Here is a 12752-nt window from a genome sequence, read left to right as displayed (position 1 = left end):
ATAAAGCTTTGAAAATGAAAGCAGTTGTTAAATATTTTTGAACGTCAAGACTTTGTATTTGAAACATAAGAAACAGACCTTTGTGTTCTAGGAGGCTATTAGCAAATTATGGTCTTTTATTTAGTGTCATGGCATTTTAGAGGCTTAGTTTTAGGGGAAAAAAGCACAAATTAATGATAGTTTATGAGACAATATAAAAAAACAAAGGACCTCACTGAAAATAAAATTTGGTAATAATGGCTAGTTGAAAATGTATCATTTACCACAGAGTTTATATATGAAAGAAGAAGGGGAGATGGAGAATAAATATATAGAAAGGATTAGGAAATGACAAGAGGAAAACTATACTGTAAACTAAAACAGAATTACTAGGAAAATATTTTCAAGTGGCACTAAACTGAACTTATTAGGTCCTAACTAAGTATATCTAATACCAAAGGTAAGAATTATTGATAATTACGTGGAGTGTTATAATTTCCATCTATAGTTTATTTTACCAGTTCTTTCCCAGTTGATAGAATAAAATTGTCTATGCTTAATGACATGCATCACATTTTTTAATACTTTTTTTTAAGTTTATTTATTTTTGAAAGAGCAAGTGAGTACAAGTGGGGGAGGGGCAGAGAGAGAGGGAGAGAGGATCCCAAGCAGGCTCTGCTCTGACAGCGGGGCTTGATCTCACGAATCATAACCTCAGCTGAATTCAAGAGTCAGACGTTCCACCGAATGAGCCACCCGGGTGTCCCATGCAGTGGCACATTTTGAACGTTGTTACTAAATACTAGTTTCAACATACTGTCTCATTCTTTCTCCAGGTGTACGGTTTATTTATTTTGGAACTTTTTTGGAACTTTTTTCTTTGGGATGACGATTAAGCACTCCTCTGGTTTCCCTGCTTTCAGCAACCCTCAGCATATGTCCTACCTCATCATCAGAGGTGCCCTAGGGAAGCAACAGAGGCTCAATTTACCAGATTTCCTCACAACTAGGAGACGTGGGTTCAAATCCCAATTCCTAGTACAACTAATCATATGATATTAGATTGTCACTTCTTCTGATTATGCATTCTCATCAGTAAAATGAAGTGCCTGAACCGCAAAATATTTTGACATTGTAGTTATTCAGATAGCCAAAAAAAAACCCCACCATTGCAGTTGCTAGATAATCATATATTCGTATAACTCACGATTGGCTTACTGATGATGTCACCATTCAGTAACAACCCTGACTGTAAGGAAATAGCCACATTCACCATTTTGTTAGTTACCAAGAGTTTGCACAGTGCGGCAGAGACTGCTAGATAGCTCTGAGTGTCCTTTCTTACACCTTCTTTAGGGAAAGGCAAACGTTCTTCAGCATGCACAGAGCTCTCCAGCCAACCTATGGCATTCACCAACCTCCGTGAAGCAAGGTTTGGTCTTGTGACAATAAAGTAGGACCTTGTGTGAGTCTAAGAACTATAAATGAAAGGGGAGGCGAGCGCAGCTTTCTCCACTCTTCCTTCCCGCTAGGAATGCAAGATGGAAGGTGAGGAGCCATCGTGGGATGACTAGCAATGGGGGTGGAGGAGTGGCAGGGTAAAAGTAGACTGGGGTCTTGATGACCATGACGCTGCCATGTGAGCCCAGGGCTACCTGCCCACATCACCTTCTATATGGAGGCATCTGCAACATAACCGACACATGGGGTGGTTTCTATTGCTTCCTATGCTCCTTCAAGTGCTATGACAAAGGAGTTTTACATTCACTTTCCAAAAGGGGACTATGATTTGTCCACTGTCACACACCAGTAAGAAGCAAAAAGGGACACAAACCCAGGCCTTTGGGTCCAGTTTGAGCCGTGCAGTTGATTCTCTACGAAATCCTAGCTGGTTTCTCTCTCAAATCCTAGCCTAGCTCTCCAGCTATCAAGGGGCATGCATTCCTCTACTTCCCAAGCAGAACCGTACTGCAAAGGCAATGGCATAACAGGCACAGTGGGTGTGTCCTGGAATTTAGCTGAGGAAAAGAGAGAAGCCAGGCCAAACATCAGTGTGTGATCCTGCCCTTTGGCCGAGATGAAGGATGTGCATCTGTTTACCTTTGTACTTTCTCAGGGCAGCACGGGGCTAGCAGTTTACCTGCAAATGGTGACTGGCTCACTCTTCAGTGTAACTAGGCTCCAGGAGGTGAGTAAGGCGAACTCTTAAACCATCCTCCACAAGACGATGCCCACATTGAGTCACCTCAAAGAAGCAAACGTGTTTTCTACTGTTTCTTTCATGATGTACATCTCTGGGAATGGCTATAGGTATTAATTTACCCCTATGGTGTGCTGAATCCTACTCATGCTGGCTCATGAAAACGGATTGTTAAACAGAGCCACTGTTAAAAACTAAATTATATAGATTTAAATTAAATTACGATAAACAAAACATAACCACTCAGACCGCATCTCTATATTTTTTTATTATGTATGTTCTTGAGATGATTTGTATTTAGTCTATATGATGGGATTACTCTATCATGGTGTGGTAAAATAAATATATTTGGTCTTTGTTCCCAGTTCCTGGCACAGAGCTCCTAAAACCCTTGGAATTTCCTGAGTAATAGGAATGACTTCAATTATTCATAACAAGCCCCACTTGGGGTCTGAGTCTAGTTATTGTATGGATGAGTCAAAGAAATATGTGCAAAAACACTGAGAGACTGACTCAATTCAACTGACTCCTGATTCTTTATCAATAAATTAACATTTTTCCTAGTGTCTCTAACAACGTCTCAGGCATTGTCGTCTACAGCTGAAGTTCTCAAACATGGTGTGTATAATTGATGGGCCTCAACGAGTCCAGGAAAGTGCTGACCCTCTATGCAAGGTCTTGTGTGTGCATGAATATTCATAGATTTCACCACAAACTCATAGAGTGTATGACCCCAAATTTTTAATTCTGTTTTTTGAAAATTGGAATTGTGTTTGCCCACTGCTAATGTTCCAGGATCTCTAATCTCTTGTATGATACTTCAGAGTTTATTAATGGAGGATGAATAATTCATCTTTAGGTTCTCTCATACAGGGAGAGATAAGCTACCTAAGCCAAGAAATACACTAATTTAGAAAAAAAGAGAAACTTCTGGGATTTTAATATTCTTTCCCTTGCAATAATCATTTTGCTTTAAGGAGATTTTTGGGGAATGGATACAATTATTTTCTGATAACCTTAAACTTATTTTAATGTTAATAAATCTCAATATCAAGGTTTATGTAGCATAATCTATTTTAAATTCCTATATAGGAATGTATGTAACAGATTCATCTTGGAGACAATTTAGAAACTATTTAAATATTTAAAGAAAATATAGAGGCACCTGGGTAGCTCAGTCAGTTGAGCGTCTGACTTCGGCTCAGGTCGTGATCTCACAGTTCATGGGCTCGAGCCCCCTGTTGGACTCTGTACTAACAGCTCAGAGCCTGGATCCTGCTTCGGATTCTGTGTCTCCCTCTCTCTCTGCCCCTGCCCTGCTTGTGCTCTGTCTCCCTCTCTCTCAAAAATAAACATTAATGAAAAAAAAGAAAAGAAAATATAAAACACAGGTGTAAATCCTAACTTTTTCAATTATCTTATGGTAAGCCTATTACACATTTTTAAAAGTCTGTGTGTGTGTGTATATGTGTGTGTGTGTGTGTGTGTGTGTGTGTGTGTGTACACACAATTTCAAAACTGGGAGCGAGGCATACTGAGCACAGAAACCCCAAAGGGTCACAGCTACCATACACTTGATATTTTTTTTAAGTTTTTAAATTTATTTTGAGAGAGGGAGAGCACGTACACACACGGGCTGAGTAGAAAAGGGCTACAGAGAGAGGGAGAGAGAAAATTCCAAGCAGGCTCCTGCTGTCAGCGCAGAGATCGACGCGGGGCTCTGTCTCATGAACCGTGAGATGGTGACCTGAACCAAAACCAAGAGTCGGATGCTTAACTGTCTCAGCCACCCAGGCGCCCCTACACTTTATATTTTTAAAGAAGACACAGTGATATTTGACATGTTCTGGGCATTATGTGAAACGCGAGCTTGAACTAGTTCACCGTTCCAACATCCTACTGCACTGCTTTTGATGATTTCCTGTCTTTGTGAACATGAGTTTTTGGCTGTTTCTCTGATAAAAACAGTGTCACATGAAGGTAAAAGTGGGACAGAAGACGAGAATGGCAGTCAAATCTGATTCCAAAATCTGAGGAGCTAGACAGCACAGGAACACGCCGCCCATCGGCAAGTAACCATTGTTCTTTCTTTCATATGAATGTACATTTTTTCTTTTATTTTAGCTGCATTTTGTTCAAAGGGCTCCTGAGTTGTTAGGCTATAAACATATATTAAGTTGTTTGGCTCAAACTATTACAGAATAGTCTAGGATTGTGTGGAAAAATTAATAACACACTGAGGGTTTTGCAAAGTAAGAAAGTTTGGAAACCTCTTGCTGAATAATATTTCATCCTATTTATTTTAGTGCTACTCTCTTTTTTTTCATTGTCATCCTTTTTCTTCTAGAAAATGTAACACTGTTTGTCTAGAACTCTTATCTCTATATGTGATTAACATTTTGTGTGGACATTTTAAGGTTGAACTGCTCTCCAAATAATTTATTAAAAAACCTGAAATGCCAACCTGTATAATATGGGACTATATAGTTTTTATGGGATCGATATAATCAACAATTTTTTTTAATCATTGGTCATTTAGGGAGTAAAATATGTCCTCTTATTTATGAACAACTTCTTAAAATATTCTATATTTACTTTATTTCTTATATGATAATTATATCTGAGAAAATAGAACCTGAGGAACTATCTACAGTCATGAATTCATAAATGACGTAATATAAATCAGAACTTGGAATTTCTCAGTCAATATTTTGTAATAAATATTAGGCAGCCCTGCGTTTATAATATGATGTCCATCCACCCTCAAGAAGAATGGGTGATTTATAGCATAATTAACTAACAATGGACAGATTACATCTTATATTTGATTCTGGACTTACTGAATCGCCCTGATGACAGGACAGATGGTCCGTTCCCTTCAAATGATTACGTTGGTACCAAGATTTTTAAAACATTTCAAATACAATGAAAAAGTAGAAATTCAGAAACGAATAAAATGACAGCGTGAATAGATTGGGCCCTGAAGTTGAACGATGAGACTTCCCCGGAGTCGAAAGTGGGTGGCGTTGGCGGCTACGTGCCTGACGGTCTCCCGGCAGAGCCGTGGGGGACAGCAGCAGCCCCCGGGGCCCTCCCGCCACGGCCACGTGCTGGCGCTCACCTCGTAGTCCAGGTCCAGGTAGTCGAACTCTCCGTTGGTGCGGAAGTGCTGCACGCCCCTGTCCAGGGTGAGGTTGATGCTCCGGCCCTGGCGCTCGATGACCACAGAGTGCCAGTGGTGATCGTCCAGCAGACTTCCGGTCGTCACAGACGTGTGGCCGTAGATGGGGCCGAGCTGGTTGCTTCCTGAGTCGTGGGACGAACAGAAATGAGGCAGTGACACCACAGTGACCCTGGGGGGCAGCGGACTTTTCATGTACAGCCATAGGCCGGCGTTGCCCTCAAAAGTCCCGTCCCCTGACACTGCCGTAGGGCCCAGCATGCATAACTACGCTTAAAAACAGCTGCATACTCAAAATACATAAAAGTTATTAAAAATGGGAAACATCTCCTTTAAGAAGAAAAAAAATGAGCTTTTTCCCCACGGTGCCATGAATTCCGCTAGATCTGATGGGTTCCTTACAGAGTCAGTGCCCACGGCTCTGGAGCAAAGTGCCCGAGTTCTCAGGCTGGCTCCAGCAGCGGCTCGCGCCATCATCCTGGGCGAGCTGGCCGCTTTCCTGCACATATGCTGCCTCACGTGTAAGATGGAGAAAAGAAGAGCAGCAGCTTTACAAGGTTGCTATGACGATTAAAGTAATTAGTACACCCAAAGAACTCAACTTACTTCTTGGCAAAGAGTGAGCACTCGCTACACCATGTTACCTGTTAACCGTCTTTCATTGTTGCTGTTATTTTTATTATCGGTCAAGAAAACACAGCATGACGGTTTCCAGTTCCCACTGGCTCCAGAAGCGGTCATTTTAAGCACAGTGTAATATTTAATTGCACGGAAAATTAACTCGAGTTATGTTTTAAAATAAAAACTTGCAAAAATGTATCTGTGGCATTAATCTAGTTTATGGCAATAAGGCCATAAATGAGAGTGAAAGGGTTCAAGAATCCAAAATGTTTACTCAAGTCTTCTCTGTTTACCGTTCACACGTTTTATACTACCTTCTATTTTGCCTAATCAAGTATTGCTTTCCGTGGTCAGGCAAAACTAAATGCTATAAAAATATATCACGGTTTCAGAATAAATAGAATGACAGAAATAAGAGAAACACACAACTGATTAGAGCATCGAATTCTTTCTTTCTTTTTTTTTCCTCACAGTTAGGATGCTAAAGATGTCTCCACCTGACATTTTCTATAGTTTTCCTAGATCGGATTTTCTTTCCTTCTGGTGATGAAATGAAACGTGTCGGGATTGTGACCATGATTGTGTATGGACATGTGGCGGTGGGGCAGAGAGGGAGAAAGAAAAGCATGAACAAGTCTAAGTGAAAGGACACACTCAATTTTATTCCTTTAAATTACTTTAAATGGCTACAAGACTCAGCAGCAGCTAGATATGCCTGATATTTAGGTAATGGCATTCAAAAGGCACAGTGGACCTCTGAGTGAGTCCATTTCCTTGACTGTCATAAATTCCAGTCAGTCAATAAAACTGCGAGTAAACTGCTTTGCAGTGAAAAGGTAATGATCATTCTGTGAGGTCACAGGATCGGGTACTTGCTTCAGAACAGTAACATCACACCTATATAAAGCACATGGCTTTTAAAAGGCTTCTCTCTGTGTTTCACTTTAGGAAAAAAAAAGGAGAAAGGGTTGAAAAAATAAAGATCCTTAGATATAATTCAACTGCTCTGTGTGTGTGTGTGTGTGTGTGTGTGTGTGTGTGTGTGTGGGTATGCATATTTGTTCAAGTGCTTAGATTTTATTTTCTGTTATCAAACCTCTCCCCACCCATTTCTGCTTTTCGTCTTCTATTTAAACTTGTTTCAAAAATGATTTAGAGTTGGGCACCTGGGTGGCTCAGTCGGTTAAACAATCAATTCTTGGTTTCGGCTCAGGTCATGATCTCAAGGTTCATGGGTTCGAGCCCCGCATCAGGCTCCATGCTAACAGTGCAGAGCCTGCTTGGTATTCTCTTTCTCTCTCTCTCTCTCTCTCTCTCTCTCTCTCTCTCTGTCCTCCCCTGCTGATATTCTCTCTCGCTCTCTGTCTCTCAAAATAAATGAATAAACTTAAAAATAAGAAACTGTCCTTTTTAGTATAATACTGATTTTCAAAGTAATAAAATTTAGTATGTTTGGACCGCTCAGACTGATAAGCAAGTGAAAGAGGCAGGATCTGTTTTAACGTTCTAATGTTTAGTTTTGTAGCTTTCTCCTGGGATGCATTTAACATGAGAATTTCAGCTATTAATATATTTTAGATGCAAATTTTTGTAGAATTCTGTTACTCTTTATAACAGAAGACTTTATGGAATTTGTATGATGCCCTTCAAAAAGTTCTTACATAAATCCTGAAATTTTTAGCCAAACAAGAGGCTTAAAATGCTTAAAAACAACAAAAAATCAAACCAAAGAGTAACTCACTCTAGTTCAACTCCTTTTCCAGGCAATATTTCATTTCTCTGATTCCTGATTCTCCGATTTCTAGTTGATTATGTTTGAAAAACTCGCTTCCACATTTCTTATCTTTTCTTAAACCTATGTCAATAAAACTACTGTCCTTTCTATTCCATGGAGAGAAAGGCAGCAGTAACTTCGTCAGCCAATATTCACCTGCCTGTCTTCCTCTTCGTGACATCTTAGGTGAATCCGAAACAGCAGCCACATCTTTTCTCTTCCTGGTCTCTGACACCACTGGTTCCACCTGCCACGGTCCACTCCCCTCAGTCTCCATGTAACACCTTCTCTCAATCTCATACATGCAACCCCCTGTGTCTAACAGGCAACTGAAATGCACCATGTCCATTTTAGACCTCCTCTATTAAAATTTTTTTTTCAACGTTTATTTATTTTTGGGACAGAGAGAGACAGAGCATGAACGGGCAAGGGGCAGAGAGAGAGGGAGACACAGAATCGGAAACAGGCTCCAGGCTCCGGGCCATCAGCCCAGAGGCCGACGCGGGGCTCGAACTCACGGACCGCGAGATCGTGACCTGGCTGAAGCCGGACGCTTAACCGACTGCGCCACCCAGGTGCCCCTAGACCTCCTCTATTAGAAGAAACTCATGATCCTTTCTTAGAAGAAACTCTATAGAGAAAACAGAGTTGTCTCTACTTCTGAAAACGGCACTTACATCCATTAGGTGTCGAGGAATTCTCCTTCGCTAATTCTCTTTCTTTCTAATTACCAAGCAGGCTGAACTTACCGCTAAAATCATGTCCCAACTAGACCTACTTCCCTGCATCTCTGCTGACGGCCACCTCTGCAAGCCAGGACCATCGCTCATTCGCATGATGTGGAAGTCTGGCTTTGCCTCTCGTGCAAATGCAAGCATTTTATTTTACAGAAGACTGAGCAAAACTTTTAAAAATAAGATCATGAGGCCACATGGTTTAAAGCCTACCTATAGTTTCTCTTCCTTAAAGAATAATATCTAAAACCTTTACCATGCCGTACAGCATCTTAATAGGATTTGAACAATCCCCAACTTCCAGATTTTGTCTTCTCTCCCACTGACTCATTTCATCCACCCCCACCAGCCTCCTTCCTGTTCCCCGAGCAGGCCAGATTTTCATCAGTAGGGATTGCTACCTTGGACTGCTTTTTCTCCTCAACATTCTCATGGCTAGTTTTAGTCATAACTGAGATCTCAGCTTGAGTATCTTCCCGGGAAGGATATTCCTCAATACTTATTCCAATGTTGACCGTTCTTGCCTCTAGTATCCTTTATCATCTTAGCCTATTTAATGGAGCTGATACTACTTATCATTATTTGAAGTCATTGCTTTTGATCCAGTTGTTTTAAAATAATAATAGGTAAGATATCGTCTGACTCCTCCACTAGGTCATACATTTCGTGAACTCAAGGACCTCCTCTATTTGCTTACCACTATATCTCAGATATTAGTACAGTACCTTGCTTAGGCCAAGAATGTAATAATTATTTTTTAATGAGTAAGTATATGTGAATTAAAATGGATTAACCCACTATGGATTAAAAATAAATTGAAAACATAATAGGAACTGCTTTTTTTTTATAATTTACGTTTTTTTTTTAATTTTTTTTCAACATTTATTTTATTTTTGGGACAGAGAGAGACAGAGCATGAACGGGGGAGGGGCAGAGAGAGAGGGAGACGCAGAATCGGAAACAGGCTCCAGGCTCTGAGCCATCAGCCCAGAGCCCGACGCGGGGCTTGAACTCACGGACCGCGAGATCGTGACCTGGCTGAAGTCGGACGCTTAACCGACTGCGCCACCCAGGCGCCCCTGAAGTCATTGCTTTTGATCCAGTTGTTTTAAAATAATAATAGGTAAGATATCGTCTGACTCCTCCACTAGGTCATACATTTCGTGAACTCAAGGACCTCCTCTATTTGCTTACCACCATATCTCAGATATTAGTACAGTACCTTGCTTAGGCCAAGAATGTAATAATTATTTTTTAATGAGTAAGTATATGTGAATTAAAATGGATTAACCCACTATGGATTAAAAATAAATTGAAAACATAATAGGAACTGCTTTTTTTTTTATAATTTACGTTTTTTTTTTTTAATTTTTTTTCAACGTTTATTTTATTTTTGGGACAGAGAGAGACAGAGCATGAACGGGGGATGGGCAGAGAGAGAGGGAGACACAGAATCGGAAACAGGCTCCAGGCTCTGAGCCATCAGCCCAGAGCCCGACGTGGGGCTCGAACTCACGGACCGCGAGATCGTGACCTGGCTGAAGTCGGACGCTTAACCGACTGCGCCACCCAGGCGCCCCTGTAATTTACGTTTTAAGGATTAAGCAACTTTAACATTTTACTAATGGGAATACTAATAAAAGGAAAGAATGGGGCCAAAAGTCAGAACATACCTAGGTTTAAGCTGAAGACCAGCTTGGCTTTTTTCAGTTCCAGGGTAATGTAATCCCCTTGCTGTCCTTCTCCATGCAAGATCACCCCTTCACTTTCAGAGGTTTTAAATTTCAAGGCGATGACATCTTTAAGTGTTTTCATCTTCTTGTTTCTGAATCTATATGGTAACACAACGTGGCCATCAAAGTTGATAACATCAGCCCCTAAAAGAAGAAACAAGTAACATTTTATTTCAATTCTTATATGTCGCTACCCACTGCAAAATACACCCACTTCCAATGGATGTCTGCACAGAATAAATGAGAAAGAAGTTTTTTTTTTTCCTGAAAAATCTGGAGTCCTGGTTCTTGTTCTATTTCTTCTTTTGGCTTATGTGGTCTGAAATAAATTTTAGGGAGGGTATTCATAAAAAATGATCAAAGGGGCCTTTAGTAGCATAAAATCTTACTTCAATTATAATACTAACAACATAAATTCCATTAATTATTTATATGCTTCAAATATTAACTTGGGAGTCTGGAGTTTACTGGAAAAAAGTAATTTTTTTAAAAATCTTTGACATATTATGAGATTTTAATATATCTTTCTTAAATGGGGCTACTCATGGTTTTTAAATATACACTTCACTCACAAATTTATTTTTTGATATAAGAATAAAGGATCCTGGAATGCAGGGTTTGAGGGTGTACTCATTTTTCTAACGGTTTATATTCAACCCCATTTTCAGTAGCCTTTATGGTGGTACCCAGAGTTTATAGCTAATTGAACTTTAAGAAGCTTCTTACTATTTGCTCTTGGACCTCATATCTGCCTGAAATTTCTTGTTAGCCGCATGTCTTTGGAAGAGAGAGACAGACTGCCCATGTTTTTTGCTACCATGAGCAAAGACATCCTTACCCATATATGTGTTAGAAGAACAAATATCTAGCCTCATCTCTGACTAGAGTAACTCTAATTTGAGTTTAGAGAATTTTATTGAAGACATAAAATTATATAAATTTTTTGGAAGCATGAACAATTTTGTCACCATCCTTAGAAACAGGTGATGGGGGGGGGAGTGGATTAGTTTCATAATTGCTACTTACTCACACCAGAAAGAAAAATGAAACGTATCTTACTTATTATGCACTATTGGTTAGTAAGTTCCCAATCCATGGGATGGCTCAAAGATGAACTGTAATTATTCATATCAAGTTTTGAGTACAAACAGAAGCTTAGTTGTAATTAGACCTTTGTCATTAAAAATATTTGTAAAAATCCTTTCCTTTTAGCTTTTACTTTTAAATAATAGAAAACCTAGTCATGGGGCACCTGGGTGGCTCAGTCTATTAAGCGTCTGACTTTAGCTAAGGTCATGATCTCACAGTTCGTGGGTTCGAGTCCCACTTCGGGCTCTGCACTGACAGCTCAGAGCCTGGAGCCTGCTTTGGATTCTAAGTCTCCCTCTCTGCTCCTCCCCCAGAGACAGCTCGCGCGCGCTCTCTCTCTCTCTCTCTCTCTGTCTCTCAGAAATGAATAAACATCAAAAACAAATTTAAAAAATAAAACAAAACCTAGTCAAACTAGATAGCTTTAATTACTTTAGAATTACAAGCCTGAATGAAGCCCGCCTCTCAGTTTGGGGCAAGGTCTTGCTAAAGAATACCTGAGTGACGTTGGAGAAAAATAAAAACAAGTTTAAAGTCTCCTGGAGAAATGTTTTCTCATCTCCTGTCCTAGTTCTCTGGCACTCGTTTGCTTCAGTTGCCACAGGGAATACTTCAAGTGGGCCACCGCATGGTAGCTTCAGTTCTGGGACAGAATGTAGTCACCACGGCCACATCCACTTTGTGCGTCACTTGCCATTACAAGTTTTGCTCTTAATTAGTTCTTATTTAATTAGAGAATTGTTGCATTCTACAAAGTTCAGAAAGAAAAATATAACTTTGCACTTTAAATTTTCATCCATATAGTCAATCTTTACCGTCCATAAAAAGACCTTCTTAATCAACAGAATTCTGTTCTCGGAGGCTGTAAATCACAGAGGTTTATTTTACTATGGGGGAAAAACCAACCATTAAATTTAGGCTTCCGCTAACACTGCAAAGCCAATTAGACTTTAGCTTAATCATCTATACTGTCACAGCTGAATTCCAATTGCAATATCTTTATCATCTGTGATGAGAGGTAAGAGAGAAAAAAAAGTGGAATATGATTATAAAATCCCAGGTTGAATTTATAATCCAGCAGTCAGTAGAAATTACTTTTTGTCTTGAAAAGTGCATAAACGAAAAGTCAGGAGGAGGGAGTAAATTCTGAACTCCAGAAAGTAATTTTGCAGTCAATTTCATGTCAGTGACAGTTGAATAATAGACACATCATTGTTTTATACACCTTCAATATATATTAATTGACATAAAATATTCCCCATTCATCTCTCAGGACGGAAATGTTCTCTGAGCTTAGATAGAAGAAAGAATTCACCCCTCCCCTATCTTCTTCTAAATCAAAATCTACAATCAGTTTCAGGCACAGAACAGCACAAATGTTGGTGCCTCTCATCCTCACTTTTAGGGCAATGGAAAAAGTGAGAAGAAGGATGGGCATGGT

General features: G+C 39.8%; 1 protein-coding gene across 1 annotated transcript in view; it reads right to left on the bottom strand.

Moving 5' to 3' along the window:
- Positions 1 to 12752, bottom strand: part of CNTNAP2 (contactin associated protein 2) — a 1977233-nt gene that overhangs the window by 1072069 nt on the left and 892412 nt on the right. Inside the window, exons 5-6 of the mRNA XM_043589809.1 lie at positions 10163 to 10366; positions 5301 to 5485 (exon numbers count right to left, since the gene is read on the bottom strand). Of these exons, the coding sequence (XP_043445744.1) occupies positions 5301 to 5485; positions 10163 to 10366 (389 nt within the window). The remainder of the gene's footprint in view (positions 1 to 5300; positions 5486 to 10162; positions 10367 to 12752) is intronic.

This window comes from Prionailurus bengalensis, chromosome A2, assembly GCF_016509475.1.
Source record: "Prionailurus bengalensis isolate Pbe53 chromosome A2, Fcat_Pben_1.1_paternal_pri, whole genome shotgun sequence".
Lineage (NCBI taxonomy): Eukaryota > Metazoa > Chordata > Mammalia > Carnivora > Felidae > Prionailurus > Prionailurus bengalensis.
Note: the sequence above shows the minus strand (reverse complement) of the source record. Positions and strands in the feature narration are given on the sequence as shown.